Source organism: Enhydra lutris, unplaced genomic scaffold, assembly GCF_002288905.1.
Source record: "Enhydra lutris kenyoni isolate GAN:26980312 unplaced genomic scaffold, ASM228890v2 scaffoldscaffold148, whole genome shotgun sequence".
NCBI lineage: Eukaryota > Metazoa > Chordata > Mammalia > Carnivora > Mustelidae > Enhydra > Enhydra lutris.
Window position 1 is genome coordinate 220,221 of NW_019154232.1, and position 21,989 is coordinate 242,209.

The following is a 21,989-nucleotide window of genomic DNA, read 5'->3' on the forward strand; positions in this document are numbered from 1 at the left end:
ACTGAATTACTTGAGCACTGCACTTTTTAACTGGTTGCCCTCCATTCTAAAACCTGAAAAACTACCTTTCAAAATGGAAAACATTAAGGTGATATTTACATTAGCATAAAGCATGGCATAAAAACTTAAAAGGTCACATTAAAACGAATCTGCTCAAAAGAGTTATTATAAGACCTAACCACAAAAATTTGGCAACAAAAATAAACAAAAGTCAACCATATTAGAAAGAAAAAAGCAAAACTGTCATTATTTACAGAAGGTATAATATTATATATAGAAATACAGGAAACCCTAAGGACTCTACCAAAAAATCTTTAGAACTAATTAATTCAGTAAAGTTGCAAGATAGGAAATTAATATAAGAAAGCACTTATTATTTTTACATTTTTTTTCTGGTTTTTCTTTTTAAGATCGCCTGGGTGGCTCAGTGGGTTAAAGCCTCTGCCTTCGGCTCAGGTCATGATCCCAGGGTCCTGGAATCAAGGCCTGCATTGGGCTCTCTGCTCAGCAGGGAGCTTGCTTCTTCCTCTCTCTCTCTCTCTCTCTGCCTGTTTCTCTGCCTACTTGTGATCTCTGTCATATAAATAAATAAAATCTTTTAAAAAAATCTGCTATAGCATATATTATAGTCTTAAAACAGTGAATTTCTTACCTCTGGGGGTAACTGGATCTCCTTAGGGATATAGGCTGGCCAAAAACTCGTTGTCAGAATATTCACAGTTAATTCAATGTTTCCGGGTATATTCTGATTCTGCATATACTGCAAAATATAAGGATGCAATGAAATAATAAGAATATTAAAACTCTTACATGGCTATAAATCTATATTAGGAATTCATTACTAAAAATAACCTTAATGATAAATTTCTCACTGAAATTAATAACCTGCTTTGAAAATGAAATGGACATTAGTATTCTAATAAAATGCTCTTAAGAGCATTTTGAGGGGCGCCTGGGTGGCTCAGTGGGTTAAAGCCTCTGCCTTCAGCTCAGGTCATGATCCCAGGGTCCTAGGATCGAGACGCATTGGGCTCTCTGCTCAGCAGGGAGCCTGCTTCCTCCTCTCTCTCTGCCTGACTCTCTGCCTAGTTGTGATTTCTCTCTGTCAAATAAATATTTTAAAAAAGAGCATTTTGAGCATTAAGAATTGGCTGCCTAAATTAATTAAAGTGAGAAGTAACTTTCCATTGTATTTTTTTAAATAATCCATCTTACATCAAAAAAGATCTGAGGCACGTTATGAAAATGATACACACACACTGCCAAAAAAACTTAAACTAATATATGAAAGCAATGGAAAGCCAAGTATGAGTAGGAAAATAAATTAAAAATAGTTATTTGAAATATGTTTTGTAGTTCTTTGAATATGCAGTGGGAAGGTTAAGTGTCACTGAGTTTCCTTTCTAAAAACACAAAGTTGGAGTCATAATTTAAAAATAATTGCTTTACCAGTTTGCCTCCCTCTCTGTTTTTATCTTATTTTTCCTTCCCTTCCCATACGTCCATTTGTTTTGTTTCTTAAATTACACATATGAGTGAAACCACCAGCGACAGTTTAGGGAACAAACTGAGTGTTGCTGTAGAGGAGTGGGGTGGCGATGAGATAACTGGGTGATAGACTTCAAGGAGGGCACATGATGTAATGTACACCAGGTATTATAGGCAACTGATGAACCACTGAACACTACCCCTGAAACTGGTAATACAACATTTAAAAAAAATGAATTTAAATTAAAAATTTTAAATATTATTATTTAATATGACTCTTAAGTATTAATCTTAAAAGAACCAAACCATTTAAACACTTTACATTAAAAACAAAACTTTGAGATAAAAAATACCTGTTTTAACTGAATCATGATATCTTTGGAAAGCTCCATGTCTTTAAACATTCCTTGAAGTTTATTAGTGAAAGCAGTTCCACATTCTGTAAAATATTTTAAAACAACCAATTATAGGTACATCAGAGAATACCACAGGCAGGGAACTCTGGGAGTCCATCTCCCTGAAATAAACACTGAGAAATATATAAGTGTCAGAATCTCTCTTACCAAAATTCTGAGAGACAGGTAAAGGTTTTTGTAAGCCAAGTGGAAACGTAACTGGTATAAAGGTAACATGAATATAAATATGCGGTATTTTTACCTCACTCCAATTCTACCCACTTTCCTGTGTAAGTGGATCTTGTTTCTGCATGATAGTTTAGGCTCCCAATGTGAATACCCAGTTCCCAAGAAACTGTGTTTGTTTGGATTGAATTCAGGTCTTCCAGAGTAACTGACTCAATGCAGACCATCTCCACAAAGTTTCCCAAAACATTCAAAGACAAATAAGAAAGCTTTTCATGGCTAAAATACAAGTAACAATTGGATGTGGGGGGGTGGAGAAAAAGACAGTCATCAGACTGGGAGGAGAAGCCGCAAGGTACAATTTTCAGGTATAAGACGTTTGAAAAGCATAGGCAAAGTAGGGAATCTAGTAAGCCCATTAGGGCTATTTGTAAGCCCAAATCAGGAAGCATTTTAGAAAAAATGTGTCAAAAGTTCTCTCCTATTTAAATTTAGGCTCAGTGAAAACAAGAAGCAAACATCAGTAAGACAAAATTGTACATACCTAAGAGTACAAAAAAAAATGACCCAACACAGAACCAATTTTAAAAGATCAACAGTTTTGTTTTTCTTTATTTTCTTGTGTGTGTGTGTGTGTGTGTGTGTGTGTGTGTGTTTATTTTTCTCATTCCAAGAGTTATAGAAATTCTGCCAGGCACTGGTACTACTGAGATACTGCAAAGGAGAATTTATTACTGCACACAAGAGGAAACACATTCTGAAAGAATACTTGGAAAAAGTCCCTAAACAAGTGAACAACTTCAGCTCACAAGCAACAACAACAAATGCTAGACAGAGAGAATATCTGCTTTCCAGAGTTGTCTTTTATTAATAAAATGTAAAATGGCTAGCGTAAGCCTAAGCTAAATGTACAAAGACTTTAGAGATCACACATTTTAAAAAAGAATAATGTTTTTATTAAAACAGGAAGAATGGCCAGTTTTTAACAAAAGCTACAAGACATACAAAAAAGTATAGAGATACGGCAATTCATAAGAAAAAGAGTAATTAACAGAGACTGCCTGAGAGGAAGCACAGACGTTAGACGTACTAAAAAATTACTTTAAATCAACTATCTTATATATGTTCATGGAAACAGTTCAAATAAAATTATCCAATCTGAAGAGAAGGAAGAAAAACAATAAAGAAAAACAAGCAGAAACTACATATATTGGCACATGGACAATTGTGTCAACATACAGTTCCTAAATTTCTAAGAGAGTGGAAAAAATAAAATGGGAAAAATAATATTTCATGTGTATATTAAATGACAGACAATAATCTAGACATACAAGAAGTTCAATGAATTCCAAGCAGATTACATTCAAACAGTTCTACACCAGGGCACATTATAATAAAACAGTCTAAACACAAAGATAAAGTTAGAATCCTGAAAAGACCTAGATACAAGTGATTTGTTGATAAAAAAAAGACTCTCAGTAAAATTAGGGGTATTTTCCAAAAGAAGGGACAGTGGCACAATATACATATAAAGTGCTGAAACGGAAAAAATCTCAAATACAAAATCTATATTCACCAAAACAATATATCAAAAATGAAGAAGACATTAAGGAAAAAAATGATGAAGGAGTTAGATTCAATTACCTCTATCCTACAAGAAATCTTACCAGACAGGAGATCAAAGCTCTAACAAGAAATAAAGAACATTGATAATATAATATTTTATATTTATAAAGATAAATATAAATGAACAGTTTTATATTTTTGGTTTGGAGGTCCTCTATCTCCTATTTGATTCATTGACAAAAGATAGATAGATAGATAGATACACACACACACACACACACACACATATATATATGCCATATTAATGTTATCTATATACATAATTCTACATATAATATGTACACATGTGTACAGTTACATGTACAATGTATATTACATGTGCACTCACACATATATTATACATTGCACATATAATAAAAGGATGTACATACACACATCGTATACATACACAAAACAGTACCTATAACATATTAGTACACATACAGATATATTAGACATGGTACAGACAACATACATATATAATATGTATATTTTACACATACTATGTCATAATGAAGCAGGAAGAAATTGACAAACTGAGTAGACCAATAACTAGTAATGAGATTGACGCAGTGATCAAAAACCTCCCAAAAAATAAGAGTCCAGGACCTGATGGATTCCCTTGGGAATTCTACCAAACATTCAAAGAAGAAATAGTACCTATTCTCCTGAAGCTGTTTCAAAAGTAGAAATAGAAGGAAAACTGCCAGACTCATTCTGGGAGGCCAGCATTACTCTGATCCCAAAACCAGGTCAAGACCCCATCAAAAAGGAGGAATTCAGACCACAATCCCTGATGAATATGGATGCCAAGATTCTATACAAGATCCTAGCTCACAGGATCCAACAACACATTAAAAGGATTATCTGCCATGACCAGGTGGGATCTATCTCTGAAATGCAAGGGTGGTTCAACATTTGCAAATCAAACATTGTGACAGAACACATCAATAAGAGAAGAGACAAGAACCATATGGTCCTCTCATTTGATGCAGAAAAAAAAAGCATTTGACAAAGTACAGCATCCTTTGCTGATTAAAACTCTTCAAAGTATAGGGACAGAGGGAACATTCCATCTATAAATAGCGAATATCATTCTCAATGAGGAAAAGCTGAGAGCCTTTTCCTTAAGATCAGGAACACAACAAGGACGTCCACCCTTACCACTATTGTTCAACATAGTACTAGAAGTCCTAACAACAGCAATCAGACAACAACAAAAAAAATCAAAGATATTCAAATTGGCAGAGAAGAAGACAAACTATCTTTCTTTGCAGAAGACATGATACTTTATACCAAAGACTCCACCCCCAAAGTACTAGAACTCATACAGCAAATCAGTAATGTGGCAGGAGACAAAGTCAATGCACAGAAATCAGTTTCTTTCTTACACACTAAAAATGAAACTGTAGAAAGAGAAACTAGAGAATAGATTCCATTTACAATAGGACCAAAATCCATAAGATACTTTGGAATAAACCTCACCCAAGAGGGAAAGGATCAATACTGGAGGACATACACTCCTGAAAGAAACTGAAGAAGACACAAAAAGATGGCAAAACATTCCATGCTCATGGATCAGAAGAATAAACATTGTTAAAATGTCTATGCTGTGCAGAGCAATCTATATTTTCAATGCCATCCCAATCAAAATTCCACCAGCATTTTCCTAAGTACAGAAACAATCCTAAAATATGTATGGAACCAGAGGAGACCCCAAATCACCAAGGAACTGCTGAAAAAGAACAACAAAGTTTGGGCATCATGTTGCCTGATTTTAAGCTACATTACAAAGCTGTGATCACCCACACAGCATGGCACTGGCACAAAAACAGACACACAGACCAATGGAACAGAATAGAGGACCCAAATATGGACCGTAAGCTCAATGCTCAACTAATCTTCAAAAGAATAGCCAATGGACAAACGACAGTCTCTTCAATAAATGATGCTGAGGAAATTGGACAGCCCTATACAGAAGAATGGTACTCAACCATTCTCTTACACCATACACAAAGATAAACAAACAACTCATGATGGATTAAAGACCTCAGTGGGACATAGGAATCCAACAAAATCCTAGAGGAGAACATAGGCAGTAACTGACATCAGCCACAGCAACTTCTTTCGAGACACATGTTCAAAAGCAAAAACAAACTTTTGGGACTTCATCAAGATCAAAAGTTTCTGCACACCAAAGAAAACAGTCAACAAAACAAAGAGACAACCCACAGAATGGGGGAAGATATGCGCAAATGATACAAAAGACAAGGGGCTAGTATCCAAGATCTATAAAGAACTTCTCCAATTCAGCACCCAAAAAACAAATAATCTGGTCAAAAATTGGACAGAAGACATGAACAGACACTTCTGCAAAGAAGACACACAAATGGCTAACAGATGCATAAAAAAATATTCATCATCATTAGCCATCAGGGAAATTCAAATCCACCTAACCACAGTTATAATGGCAAAAATCAAGAAGGTAAGAAACAAGTGTTGGAGATGATGTGGAGAAAGGAGAACCCTCTTACACTATTGGTGGGAATGCAAGTTGGTGCAGCCACTTTGGAAAACACTGTGGAGATTCCTCAAAAAATTAAAAATAGAGCTACCCTATGACCCAGCAATTGCACTACTGGTTATTTACCCCAAATATAAAAAGGTAGTGAAAATAAGGGTCACAGGCACCTCAGAGTTCATAGCAGCAAAGTCGACAATAGCCAAAGAAAGAGCTCTGTGGAAAGAGAAAGAAAGTCGACAATAGCCAAAGAAAGTGCTATGGAAAGAGCTGAGATGCCCTTCAACAGACACATGGATAAAGAAGATGTGGTCCATATATACAATGGAATATTACTCAGCCATCAGATAGGATGAATACCCAACTCCTGCATCAACATGGATGGGATTGAAGAGATCATGCTAAGTGAAATAAGTCAAGCAGAGAAAGGTGATTATCATATGGTTTTACTTATTTGTGGAATGTAAGGAATAGTATGGAAGACATTAGCAGAAGGAAGAGAAAAATGAAAGGAGGGAAATCAGAAGGGGAGACAAACCATGAGAGACTATGGACTCCAGAAAACAAACTGAGGGTTTTAGAAGGGAGGAGGATGGGTGAGCCCTGTGATGGGTATTAAGGTGGGCATGGATTGCATGGAGTACGGGGTGTTATATGCAAACGATCAGTCATGAAACACTACATCAAAAATGAATGATGTACTGTACGGTTACTAAGATAATTTTAAAAAATAAATGGGAAAATTTCAACAGAAGATTTAAAAGACCCTCAAAAAACAAGAATCAAGGCTCAATCAAATGAACAAAATAAAACTCAAGAAATCAACCAAAAAGAACACAAATCAAAAAACTGTAACAAATAATTTAAAATAATGTAAGATGTAAACATTCTCAATGAGTTCAAATGGGTAAAAACTAAATAAAATGAGAAAAAATATGCATGAATAAAATGAGAACATCACCAGAGAGATACTATAAAAATGAAATAAGCAAAAATACTCAATTTCAAAAATTAAATAACTGAATTCAAAAATTCCTTAGAGTGGTTCAAGGAACTTTCAAAGAAGTTATCATAAGAAAAAGGAAAGACTCAGCAAACATGAACACAAGATCTCTGATATCACTGAGTCAGAGGCAAAAAACAAAACAAAAAAAACGATGGAAAATGAAGGCAGCATAGGAGGCCCATGAGACTCCATCACACCTAAAAATATATGTAGTACAGGAATCCCAGAAAGGGAGAAGAGAGGGACAGAGAGCTTGTTTAAAGAAATAATGACTGGAAGTGTAAATATCTAAACCTGTAGAGAAACTGAACAAGATAATATCTAAATAGACCCAAACCAAGATGAGGCACATTATAACCAATCAGCCAGAAATCAGAGGCAAGAAAGGTGGCAATCCCAAAAGCAGCAAGAAGAGATCAATTTGTCTTACAAGAAAACTTCCCTAAAATAATAAAGGATTTTTCTCAGGAAAATTTCAGGCTAGAAAAATGTGGATGGACAATATATTCAAGTTGATGAAAGAACAGAAAAAAAACTATATCCAGCAAAATTGTCACTTAAAGCTGTAAGAGAGGAAAACTGAGGAAGTAAATTACCATTAGAACTGATATATGTAAGTAATGCTAAATTGAGTGCTTCAGGATGAAATGGAAAAAATGTGAGCCAGCAACATAGGAAAGTGTAACATAAAGTCTGAATAAATAGTAACTTATAAGACAGCAACATTGGCATATAATTGACTTGTATTATTGTATACAATTGAATGATAAGGAAAAAATCTACAAATTAATGTGTATACAATATAAAAAATGTAACTGTAAAATGTAAAATGTAAACTGTAAAATGTAAAACATAAATTAAAGGCAGATAGAATGGTAAAGGAACAGAATTTTTGTGTGGAACTGAAATTAAGTTGTTGTAGTTTAACAATATGTTATAGTTTTAAGGTATCTTTTGTAATTGGAATGATAACCAAAAGAAAAGTTCTACAGAATATATACACAAGTAAGACAGCAAGAAGGCAATGCAGCAGATACCAGTTTGCACGATGCCACAAAACAGCTCTGGGAAAGTTCCATGGTCTACCTGGGAAGTTCCAGCAACACAGTGGGGAAAAAACCCTGAGAGTCATCACACAAAAAGAGAAGGAAGACAGTTTCATTTTGCTTGTATCATCCCCTTCCCCAAGGCAATGAAATACTCACTAGAGTATTTCACTATTTAATGCCAACAATGAAATATTCACTGGAAGGAGTTCCCCTCATCAGGAAAGGATGGGAGATGAAGGACCAGATTCTGCGGCATTTCAGGGCACTGAATAATGACCCTGCTTCATTTTTACCCAACCAGAGAGGCAAAACTGGGAATACAGGGCTGAAAGGAGCTGGCTAGGTTCAAGGAAGAAAATGAGGTGCCATTATTGCAAACATGGAATAGACTATATACAATACACAAGGATCTCTTCTGCAGAAAAACTCAGCCAATAGACATCACAGCTGCTTTGGATCTCTTATAATAAACATCTTCAGCTCCAGAAGCACAGGTATTCACTGATTCTAGATATGTCTAAGTCCTTCCCTGTTCTCTTTCTTTGTCCTTTCAAAAGTCCAGAAACTATAGTAGCAAGCCCAGGCCTTGTTGCCAACTATACCACCCCAAGCAGACCCCACAACCATACCTGCAATCAGGGCTAGACAATCTACGTGGGTACTTTTCTGTTGCCTTTTTGACACCCATTATGAACATCCACTGCTGCATGAATGCCCAGGGATAGCAAGGGCTGCCATAGGAGAGCACACTTACGGCCCAGTTCCCACAGATACTGGTGAACATGCTTTGCTTGAAGGCCCCTGCTGTGGCCTTGGACCCCTTACCCATCCCATCCTATGTGTGGGTCTGAAACTGGACCCTGTGTATACCCTGAAACCTGTGTAGCACAAACATCTGTAACTGGCTGCCACAGTAGAGTGCAGAACACACCCCCTGGCACCCAAACTACCTGACCTGGTTTTTAGCCAATGTACCCAAACAGTCGTTATAGACACAGAAACCCAGTGCTTACCAACCGTAGATATCAACTTTAGGCAATGAGACATCATACACCTCCACACCTGGAGCTACCACACATGTTGATCTAACTATGACACCGAAGGTCATAGCACAGTCCAGTGTGTTCTCACCCATGGGTGAAGATCTTTTCCTACTGCAACCACTCCGTTAGGCCTGAAAGAGGTGGCTGCTTCATCAAATGTACAAAAAACTATGCAAGGCTACCAGAATCCCAAATAAGGAAGGAATATGAGTCATCAAAGGAAGGCAGTAATCTCCACTAACATACCCCAAAGATATATTAATTACCTGGAAAATAATTCAAAATATTTATCCTAAAGGTGTTCTGAGCACTGTGAGAGAATACAAATGAATCATTTACAAATCAGGAAAATAAGAACAAAATGAGGAGCTCATTCTGGAGAATGCTCCATTGCACTAGAGTACAACGTGCATTCTGTTGCTTTAGGATGGAATTCTCTAAAAATACATGTTAAGTCTATCAAGTCCAGGGTGTCTTTTGAGGCCCTTGTTTCCTTGATGGTCTTCTGCTTGGATGATCTGGGCATTGCTATCTGTAAGGTGTTAAAGTCCAGTATTACTGTACTATTATCAATGTGTTTCTTTAATTTTATTATTAATTGCTTTATATAACTGGCTGCTCCCAAGTTAGGGACATATACCTGTTAGATATATTCTTGCTGGACATATCTTCTTATCATGATATAGTGTCCTTCTTTATCTCTTATTACAGACTTCTAAAACCTAGTTTGTCTGACTTAAGTATTGCTACTCCAGCTTTCTCTAAATGTCCATTTGCGTGATAAATATTTCTCCATCTCCTCACTTTCAATTTCAATTTGGAGATGTCTCTGGGTCCCAAATAAGTCTTCTGGAGACAGAGAATCCATGGGTCTTCCTTTTGTTTTGTTTTGTTTTTTCTTCCAATCTGATATCCTATATCTTCTGATTTGAGTGTGTAGCCCATTTACATTCTGAGTCATTATTAAAAGATAAGAATTTAATGTCACTGTAGTACCTGCAAAGTCACTGTTTCTTTAGATTGTCTCTGTTCCTTTCTGGTCTTTGTTATTTTGGGGCTCTCTCTTTGTTCAAAGGATCTCCTGACATATTTCTTGCTGGGCTGGTTCATTGAGCACAAATTCTCTTAGTTTCTGTGATCTGGAAACTCTTTATATCTCCTTCTTTTTTTTTAAATTTTATTTACTTATTTGACAGACGGAAATCACAAGTAGGCAGAATGTCAGCCAGAGAGAGAGGAAGAAGCAGGCTCCCTGCTGAGCAGAGAGCCCAATGTGGGGCTTGATCCCAAGACCCTGAGATCACGACCTGAGCTGAAGGCAGAGGCAGCTTAACCCACTCAGACACCCAGGCACCCCTATCTCTCCTTCTAAAAAAATAAATAAAGTCTGATGGGCGTCTGGGTGGCTGAGTGAGTTAAGCTGCCTCTTCCTTCAGCTCAGGTCGTGATCTCAGGGTCCTGGGTTCGAGGCCCGCATCGGGCTCTCTGCTCACCTCTCTCTGCCTGCCTCTCTGCCTACTTGTGATCTCTCTTTCTCTGTCAAATAAATAAGATCTTTAAAAAAATTTTTTTAAAGATTTCTGGAGTACCTGGGTACTCAGTTGGTTAAGCTTCTGCCTTAGACTCAAGTCATGATCTTAGGGTCCTGGGATCGAGCCCCACATTGGGCTCTCTGCTCAGCGGGGAGTCAGCTTCCTCCTCTCTCTCTGCCTGTGGCTCTGCCTACTTGTGATCTCTCTCACTGTCAAATAAACAAAAATAAAATAAAAAATAAATAAATAAATGAAGTCTGAATAAAGTACTCTTGGCTGCACATTTTTCTCACTTAGCACCTTGAATATATCATGCCAGTCCTCTCTGGCCTACCAGGTCTCTGTAGACAGGTTTGCTGCTAATGTTATTTGTCTACCCTTTTAGGTTAAAGACCTCATTCTCCTGAGCTGCCTTCCAGATTTTCTCTTTGTCTCTGAAATTTGCAATCTTCACCAGTACTCAGGTGTTGATGTATTTCTAATGATTTTGAGGGGGACTCCTGGATTTTTATTGATTTCTCTGTGCCTCCTGGACTTGAATGCCTGTTTCCTTCCCCAGATTAGGGAAATTCTCAGCTATAATTTGTTCAAATAAACCTTTGGCCCTTCACTCTCTCTTTCCTCTTCCTCTGAGACTCCTATTAACTAATAATGCTTCAGTTTATGATATCATTGATCTCTCAAAACCCCCCGTTATGATCTAGTAATTGTTTAACCTCTGTTTTTCTCAGCTTCTTTAGTCTCCATCATTTTGTCTTCTGTATCACTGATTCTCTCTCCTGCCTCTGTTATCCTAGCAGTTACAGGCTCTATTTTTTACTGCATCTCAGTAACAGACTTTTTAATTTGGACCTGATGAGATTTTAGGGTTTTTTGTTCTTTCTTTAAGTTTCTCCTGTAAAGGATATTCCTGTGTCTTCTGTGTTTATTTCAAGCCCAGTTGGTATGTTTATAATCATTGTTCTGAATTCTTGTTCCAATATCTTACTTATATCCATATTGATTAAATCCCTGGCAGTGAGTACTACTTCCTGTTCTTTCTTTTGGATGAGTTTTTCCCTCTCATCATTATGTCCAGAGAAAATTTTTAAAAAAGCTAAAACACCACCAGAACATTACACACAAAACATATTAGAAGAAAAAAACAAAAAACAAAAAACAAAACAAACAAACAAAAACAATGAGAAAAGAATCAAACAATGAAGTAAAATAGAACACAATAAACTAGATCCTGGTGTGTTTTGCTCTGTTAGAAGAAACCACACCTTAAAATAGAAACGAATGTAAAGTTTATATAAATACAAAAATAAAATACAATGAAAGAAAAACAAAAGTAATATATAGCTCTCTCTATATAGATATATATACACACATACATAATGTACATATAAAAATTAAAATTTAAAAAAATTCCAAAAAATTATAAAATAAGAAAACAGCTAAAAAAATAAATAAAATGGAGAGACTACAGAATAATAAAGAAAACCATGAATTCTATATACTGTTTACCCCAAGACTAAAGCTCTGCAGTTTCTTTATACTTGGTAAACTTGGCATTAGCCAGATGTTCCTCTGGTCTTCTGGGGGGAGTAGGCTGTTGCACTAATTCTCAGGTGTCCCTGACTGGGTGGAATTATGCTCCTTTGTCAGGGGGTCAGGTTCAGTGTAAAGAACTCTGGATTGCACTATATGGTGCTGCTTTGTTTCCTGACAGCTTTCCACACTGATTGGTGAAGGGGTGATGAAAATGGTGGTACCCTGATCTCTAGTCCTGAAGCTGAAAGTTTATGTCCCCACTTCAATGAGACTTCAAAGAAAAGGAGTCAATCACTCTTATCTCCCTGGTTTCTCTCCAAATTCTGTGTTCCCCCAGCCCGTGACTGAGTGTTTTTACATCAGGCATGGGACACTAGTCTGAGTCTCCAAACTTCAGCTCCTGCAGTTTAGACCCATACCATTCCTCCTTTGGAGACTTGGGGGCAGATCTTGCTGTGCTTCTGCCTTTTGCTGGGCCCCAGCCTGGAGGGCAGTCCCAGGACCAAACAGTGGTTAGTGGTTTATGGCAAAATGGAGAAGAAAGCTGATGCCTGGACTCATTGTTTATAGTCAGCTTCCCTGTTCCAGTGTGGAAAGTCTTCTGTACTCAGGCACCCTCATTCTTTTTGTGGCCCCCGAGATTCTAAGTCAACATTTTCCTACCTGGTATTCCACCTCACTTTACCACCTGAACACCTTTCAGGTGAGGGATGTCCCTCACAGTGGCAGACTTCTAAAAGTCTGATTTTGCACTCTGCTGCTTATAATACTTTTCAGTAGCCTTTTTAATCCAGTTCCCTCCCCTCTGAGATTCATCCCTTGGTATATGTCTCTAGACCTTCTACCTTGCAAGAAGTGGTAGCTTTTCTATTTGAAGAATTGCAGTGGTTCTTTTTTCAGATCTCCAGGTAATATGTTAGATGTTCAGAATAACTTGATAGCTATCTAGTTGAAATTCCAGGGACCAGATGAAATTAGAGTCCTCTACCCCTTCACCATCATACTTCCTCCTCAGTGATAAAACAACAAAAAAAACAAAAACACAAACAAAAAAAACCCTAAAACAGCAAGACTTTTGTTTTCTTGACTTCTTTTGAAGTCATTAACATGCACAAGAGAACCCATAAGGGTAGAAGATTTTTCAACACAAATGCTGCAGGCCAGAAGGAAATATCATGATATTTTCACTGTGCTGATTGGGGAAAATTTGCAGCCATAATACTCTAGCCAGCAAGGCTGTCATTCAGAATAGAGGGAAACATAAACAGTTTCCAAGAAAAAGAGAAACTAAAGGAGATGGTGACCACTAAACCAGCCCTGCAAGAAATATTAAAGTAGACCCTGAGAGCAAAGTAGAGACCAAAAATGACAAAGACAAGAAAGGGTCAGAAAAAAGATGCTCAGAAAGGAGAAAATAAGCAATATAATGACAACACTTACATTTCTATCAATAACCAATTTGAATATAATTGGACTAAAGGCTCCAACCAAAAGACAAAGGGTGTTAAGATGGATAAAACAACAACAAGATCCATCTTATGCTGCCTCCAAGAGACTCATTTTAGACCTAAAGACACCTATAGGTTAAAAGTTAGGAAGTGGAGAAATATTTTTCATGCAAATGAAAGTCAAAAGAAAGGTTGAGTAGCCATACTTCTATCAGACAAACTAGATTTTAAATCAGACTCTAATAAGAGATGAAGACAGGTACTATTTATCAAAGTAAGGGGATCTATCCAACAAGAAGTTCTAAGAGTTGTAAAACTTTATGCTTTCAATGTGGTGTTAATATGGCATGTTAATATATAAAAACTCATTAATATATAAAACAAAAAGATTAACATACGGGAACTCATTGATAATAATAGTAGAGGACTTAAACACCCCACTTACAGCAATGCGGAAATGGTACAGGTGTACCTTGACTGATGAATAGATAAAGAAGAGTGGCATATACATTCAATTGGACTATTATTAAGCCATCAAAAAGAATGAATTTTACCATTTGCAATGACATGGAGTATAATGCTAAGCAAAACAAGTCAGTCAAAAAAAAAAAAAAAATGCCACATAATTTCACTATATGTGGAGTTAAAGAAACAAAACAGGAAGGCCTGAGTGGCTCAGATGGTTCAATGTCTGACTCCTGATCCCAGCTCTGGTCTCGATCTCAGAGTCATGAGTTCAAGCCCTGCACTGGGCGCCAAGGGAAAAAAAAGAAACAAATGAACAAAGGGAAATAAAAGAGGGGGACATACCAAGAAACAGACTCTTAACTACAGAGAACACACTGGTAGTTACCAGTGGGAAGGTGGGTGGAGGGATGAGTTAAATAGGTAATAAGGATTAAGGAGAACACACGTCATGATGAACACCAAGGGATTTATCCAATTGTCGAATTTCTACATTGTATACCTGAAACTAATACAATACTGAATGTTAACTAACTGGAATTAAAATAAAATTTAAAAATACTGCAATAAGAGACAATGAATGCCAGTACATAGTGAATAATAAAGGGAACAATAAAAGAAGAGGATAAAAGATACAAGAATTGTAATTATGCATTTAACAGAAGAAATGTGAATACACAGAACTTTAGTAGACATTAAGGAACAAACTGACAGGAATATAATAATAATAATAACAGTAGTACTGATGATGATCATGGGGGACTGTAACACCCCATAAACATCAATGCATTGATCATCCATACACAAGTTCAACAAGGAAAGGATCTCTGATTGATACGATAGTCCCAAAGACCCAACAGATATATTCAAAACACTCTATCTGATAAACAGCTGATTATATATTCTTTCAAGGGCACATGGAGCATTCTGCAGAAGAGAAAACACCTTGGAGCATAAAACAAGTCTCAATAAATTCAAAAAGACTGAAATCACATCACGTGACTTTTCTGAACACATTGATATGAAATCAGGAATGAATCTCAAGAAAAATCTGGAAAGAACATACATACTTGGAGGCTAAATAATATATTACTGAACAATGAATTTATCAACCACTAAATCAGAGAGAATCAAAACCTACAAGAAGACAAATAAAACTGAAGCCCAAGAGTACAAAATTTCTGCTGCAAATCCTGTTCTAAGAGGGAAGACTGGAGCAATACAGACCTATCTGAAGGAGCAAGCAAAATGTCAAAATTTCAATCCAAATGTATAACTATAGAAATAGAAGGAAAATAAGGATCCCAAAGACGGTAAAAGGGCAGAAATAAATAAGGCTAGAGCAGAAATAAATTGAATAGTGATTAACAAAATAAAAGAAAAAATCAATGTAACCAAGAACTAGTGCTTTCAAATACAAACAGAGCAGAAGAGGTAAGATGGTGGGACACTAATATTGCCTCATCCCTCGAACTCTGCTAGATAAATCATTCCAAACATCCAAGAAATCAATCTGAATGCAGAAAGAACAAACTACACAACTAGTGGAGAAAAAAGAAGCCACACTGTGAAAGATAGGTATGGAGACCTGATTCCAAAGAGAAAAGAATCACAGGAGGGAACCTTGATCTCAGAGAAAGGATAGAGACAAAAACAGGGAGAAAGTGGTACACAGTGATTCCTCAAGAGAAATACTTCCCCAAAACCATCAACAGGGAAACTAGAGCAGCTGATTATGGCAAGGTTTTACAAGCAGGGCAGCTAAATGGCTGAAGTTTTAGAAGACCATGCCACTGCTGCATGAAGCCTCATAGGCATAGTGGTGCTCCTATGGGAAAGGAGGGTGGAGGCCTGGGAACGGGAAGCATGGTCTGAGGATCCCCTGGGTCCCAGAGGAGGAAAGGGTTCCTCTTCATGGAGCGCATTTGAGAGCAGTGTTCCCTCTATACCCATACTCTGAAGCGTTTTAATTAGGAGAAGACACAGTATGTTGCCAAATGCTTTCTCTACATCTTTTGGGAGGATCATAGGGTTCTTGTCTTTCTTTTGTTAATGTGGTCTATCACACTGATTTGCAAATGTTGAACTACCCTTGCCTCCCAGGAATAAATCTCACTTGGTCCAAATGGATAATCCTTTTAATACACTGTTGGATCCTATTATCTAGGATCCTGTTGAGTATTATGGTATCCATGTTCATCAGGGATACTGGTCTGTAATTGTCCTTTTCTGTATATGTTCTTAATTTTGAGTCTTTGCCTGGTTTTGGGATCGGGGTAATGCTGGCCTCACAGAACCGGTCTGGAATTTTTCCTTCTGTTTCTACATTTTTTGAAACAGTCTCAGAAAAACAGATACGATTTATTCTCTAAGTGTTTGGTAGAATTCCAGGTGGCTGGGAAGCTACCTGGCCCTGGATTCATAGTTTGGGAGGTTTTTGATTACTGTTTCAATTTTGTTACTAGTTGCTGGTCTATTCAGATTTTCTATTTCTTCCTGTTCAGTCTTGGTAGCTTATAAATTTCCAGGAAAACATCTACTTCTTCCATATAGTTGGCTGGTGATAATGGCATATAATAATGGCATATAGTTGCTAGTAATAATTTTTACTAATTGTTCCTATTTCCATGGTGTTAGTCGTGATCTCCCCTCTCTTATGTGTGATTTTATTTGGGTCCTTTCTCTTTTCTTTTGGAAAAGGTCTGGCCAGAGGTTTATTGATCTTACTAATTCTTTCAAAGAACCAACTTCTAATTTCTTTGATCTGCTCTACAGTTTTTCTTGTTTCTATTTCATTGATCTCCTTCCAAATCTTTACTATTTCTCCTCTCCTGCTTGGCTTAGGTTTTATTTGTTGTTCTTTCTCCAGCACATTTAGGTCTAAGATTAACCTGTCCATTTGCAATTTTTCAACCTTTTTGAAAAAGGCTTGGATTGCTATGTATTTTCCCCCTTAAGACCACCTTTGGAGTATCTCATAGGTTTTGGACCAATGTGTTTTCATTCTCATTCATTTCCATGAACAGTTTAAGTTCTTCTTCAGTTACTTGGATGATCCAATCATTTTTTAGCAGGATGCTCTTTAACCTCCAAGTTTTTGAATTCCTTCCAATTGTGTGGAGTGTGTGTGTGTGTGTGTGTATGTGTGTGTGTGTGTGTGTGTGAGAGAGAGAGAGAGAGAGAGATTGAATTCCAGGTTCAAAGCATTGTGGTCTGATAAAATGCAGGGATAATCTCAATCTTTTGATATCAGTTGAGACCTGATTTCTGATCCAGTGTGTGGTCTATTCTGGAGAACCTTCCATATGTGTTTGAGAAGAATGTGTATTCTGCTGTTCTAGGTTGTAAAAAAGTTGGGCATTTATCTACGAAGTCCATCTGGTCCAATGTGTCCATCAAACCTCTTCTTTGTTGATTGTCTCTGTAGATGCTCTGTCCATTGCTGCCATGGAGTGTTGAGATCTCCAAATATTAATGTATTACTACCCATATGTTTCTCTATTTTAGTTAACAGTTGGTTTATGTGGTTGGCTGCTCCCTTGCTGGGGACATAGGTATATACAATTGTTAGATCTTCTTGTTAGATAGAAAAGTATGGTATGGTGTCCCTCTACATGTCTAACTACAGTCTCTTATTTGAAAATCTAATTTGTCTGATAGGATTGCTGCGCCAACTTTATTTTTAGGCCGGTTGGCATGAAAAATGGTTCTTCATCTCCTCACTTTCAATCTGGAGGTGTCTTTAGGTTCAAAATTAGTGTAGTGTAGACAACATATGGATGAGTCCTGTCTTTTTACCCAATCTGAAACCCTGTGTCATTTCATGGGAGCATTTATGCCATTCATTTGATAGTAACTATTGAAAGACATGCACTTAGAGCTATTGTATTGCTGGTAAAGTCCCTTTTTCTATAGACTCTCACTGTAAATTTATGGTCTATAATATGCTTGGGGTCTTATTTTTCTTTTACAAAATCCCCCTTAATATTTCTTGCATGTTTGTCTTCCAGTTTCTGGCAGTCCTGGAAGCTCTCTGCCTCTCTTTCTGTTCTGAATGACAGCATTGCCAGATAAAATATTCTTGGCTGCATATTCTTCTCATTTATTACCCTGAATATGTTTTGCCAGCCCTTTCTGGCTTGCCAGGTCTCTGTGGATCTGATGTTATTCTGATGTTCCTCCCTCTGTACTTAAGAAATCGCTTCCTCCTAGCTGCCCTAAGGATAGCTTCCTTGGCTCAAGACTTGCGAGGTTTTTTGTTTTTGTTTTTTCATTATATGCCGGAGTGTTGGTCTATTTTTACTATACTTGGTAGGGGTCCTCTCTGCCTGTAGTACACGAATTCTTCTTTCCTTCCCAGATTAGGGAGGTTCTCAGCTACAGATTTGCTCAAATATATCTTCTAGTCCTCTCCCTCTCTCCATGTCCTCAGAGATCACAGTAATTCTGGCACTGGAATATTTCATGGAATCACTGATCTAAATCTGTTCTCATGGGCTGCTAGCTGCCATCTCCTTCCTCCTCATCTTCCTTCCTTTCTATCAGCTTATCTTCTAGCTTTCTAATTCATTCTTCTGCCTCATTTACCCTGGCTGTTAACTGATCTGCATCGGATTCATAACATTTTCAAGTTCGGCCTGATTAGATCTCATTTCTGCTCTTAGAGATCCTAAATTGTTGCTAATGCTCTTCTCAAGCCTAGCTATGAACTTCACAATTGCTATCCTGAAGTCTATCTCTGACATCTTGCTTATATCCATATCCATTTAATCCCTGGCAGAGGACACTGTCTGTGGATCTTTCCTTGTTAGAGTTCCTCCTCCAAGTCATTCTGTTGTTGGTTAAGGAAATGTACAGAATCCAAAATACCAACCAAAACCCAAGCAAGATGCACACCAGGAAAATCTGGAGCAGTCAGAAGACATCACAAAAAAAAACCAAAACAAACAAACAAACAAAAAACTAAGCCAAAATGAAATACAGGGAAAAAATTATAAAATTAAAAATTAAAAAAAAATTTAAAACATTATAAAAATGAGAATTTTTAAAAATTTAGAAATTCAACAGAAGTGAGGGGAAGGAGGGTTATAATCCCTCAATGTGGACAAAGTTGGGTGTTTCAATTGTCCCTGGGTGTATTTAGGTCTGTTAGAGGACACTACTTCCCAAAATTATAGGGAAAGTAAAACTTGTTGAATAGAGAAGATTGACTACAATGAAGCATATATCTAGAAAAAATATATAGGTCTGAAAAAGTGTAAGTTAAAAAATCTGTGAAATATAAGTTGATATAGTAAACATCTAGTTGAAATGAGAAAAATGTAAAAGAAAAAAACAGAAAGGAAGCATAAGAGAAAGAATAAAAAGAAAGCTGTATCTGAAAAATAAATAAGCCGTGAGCCAATGCCTGGAGCTCATTATACTATTTTCCCCTGGTGTTGGAATTTTATAGTCTTATGGGGTCCCAAAGTTGTCATCCTCTTGTTCTTCAGGCCTGTCTTCTGGGGGAGGGGCCTGCCATGCTGTTTCTCAGGCAACCCTGCTTCGGTGGAGTTGCCCTGCCCCTCTGGCGGGAGGAACAATGGGCTCAGTGGAAACTGGTCTTTTGAGCTTTTGTTCTCTGGCGCTTTAGGCCCCTTTTCTGAGGGTCAGAGCAAAAATGGCCACACCCAAACTTCTGTCCCAAAGCAGACAAATCAGTGTGCTCTCTTCACTAAACTCTGCAGGACACACAGTCTCCGTTTCCGTATGTGCCACTGAAAACTGCAGTCTCCCAAAGTGTGCACCCTCTGTGACTCTCTGAGAGGTCATCCTAGCTGTGTAGGCTTGTCCCTTGCCTTCTTGCTTTAAAACCGTTAGTGGCAGAAGGCTCGTGTGTGCACCCACAGCTCCTGGGTCCTATCTAGGTGCTACTTTAAAGCCCTTTCCTCTCTGCTACCGCTCTTTGATTTTTTTTTTTTTTTTTTTGGCCTGGTCTCCAGTGTAGGATGCTTTTGTGTTCCTTTGTTGTATCACTCGCTGGGTGCCAACTTCTGGAGTTTCCCTTCCCCTTCTGTCTTCCAATATCTCCCCACAGATTATGAATCTGCCCTTCCTACCTTTGGACACACAGTACTTTCTGCTTGTAGAGATCCAGATATATATTCTTACATCTCAGGCTGATTTTGTAGGTGTTCAGAATGGTTTGGTAGATATCCAGCTAAACTTTAGGGGACCAGTTGAAATCTTCCACCTTCTTGCCAAGAATCAGTTTGACAGTTTGACTTCTTCTTTGCCATGTGGGTGCCTTTTATTTCGTGTTGTGTCTGATTGCTGAGGCCAGGACTTCCAGTATTTGTTGAACAACAGCAGTGAGAGGGGACCTCCCTGTCTTGTTCCCATCCATTTCCTAAGAGGAAAAGCTCTTCAGTGTACCCCACTGAGGATGGGTATTTTGTATATGATCTTTATGATACATTGAGGTATGTTCCCTCTATCCCAATGCTATTGAGGGTTTTTATCAAGGATGATCTATTTTGTCAAATGTGTATTCTGCATCTATTGAGAGGATCATATGGTTCTTGTTCCTTTCATTAATGTGTATATCTTAATGATTATTTTGCAGCTGTTGAGCCATCCTTGCAGCCCAAGAATAAATCCTACATGGTTGTAAATAGTCCATTTCCTGTACTCATGCATCTGATTAGCTAGTAGCTTATTGAGAATTTTTCCTTTAATTTCATTGGAGATATTGGTCTGTAATTCTCTGGGACTGGCTTTTTGATATTTATCACAAACTGAACCTCTCTCAGGTCCTGAGGCTACTTTTCTGGGATAAAATTACACTAAGCTGCAGTATGCCATGACCCTCCCCCACCCCAAAGGGCCACTGCAGGTCCACACTGTGCCACGTCCATAAATTTGGAGTTCTGAAACACAGGCACACACCTGAGATAAAACACAGGAGGAAAAGTGCTGCTTGGCAGGCATATATAGCTTGGCACAAGGCGAAGGCAGGGACCTGATAAAAATCTGGGCCACAAGAGCAGAGACTGTTTGCTCTTCTGTAAGGGATTCCTAGGGATTGGCAGGTAGGAACTCTCTGCTCCAGAGATGAGAGAGTGCAGTGACACCATTGTCCTCCCACCCAACAACACTGACTTCCTTCACTGAGAAACATGTGCCCCAGTGCAGACTTCAGCCTGCACTTACACCAAGGCCCAACCACTTTGTGCTCTGCAGGTGCATCATTCCTAGGATTGTGCATATGAGAACGACATAGAAGGCCCCACCACCAGAAGACCAGCACAAACGCCTCACAAGCACCAAGACTACTGATCATAGAGCGCTGCAAAGCTGCAGCTCTAGGGGAAATGAGATCTATCTTCTTTTAACAACCAGAACAAAACATACCTACTTAAAACTGCCACTTGATGCTGCACAAGGTCCAAACACTCCATATTGTAGGTGAAGAGAAACTTTGCAGAGAACTGACCTGAGGAAAGCAGCCAATACACAAGAGCAGAATGTGCACTATGAAACACTTCCTAAAGCACCAGGTTCAAGATAGTTATAGGACTCTTCCTAATATACTACCATTAATTAATTATTAATGAATTCTTATTACCATCAATACTAATTCATTACTATTACTCTCAGGAGGAGGAATATAACAAGCTTCCCTAATACACACACACACACACACACACACACACACACACACACACACACACACA

At 37.8% G+C, this 21,989-nt stretch overlaps 1 protein-coding gene across 1 annotated transcript in view; it reads right to left on the reverse strand.

Annotated features, from left to right (window-relative positions):
- The window catches only part of LOC111140069 (cullin-4B-like), a 124,611-nt gene that overhangs the window by 41,887 nt on the left and 60,735 nt on the right, over window positions 1-21,989 (reverse strand). The window contains exons 15-16 of the mRNA XM_022492450.1: window positions 1,842-1,927; window positions 653-760 (exon numbers count right to left, since the gene is read on the reverse strand). Of these exons, the coding sequence (XP_022348158.1) occupies window positions 653-760; window positions 1,842-1,927 (194 nt within the window). The remainder of the gene's footprint in view (window positions 1-652; window positions 761-1,841; window positions 1,928-21,989) is intronic.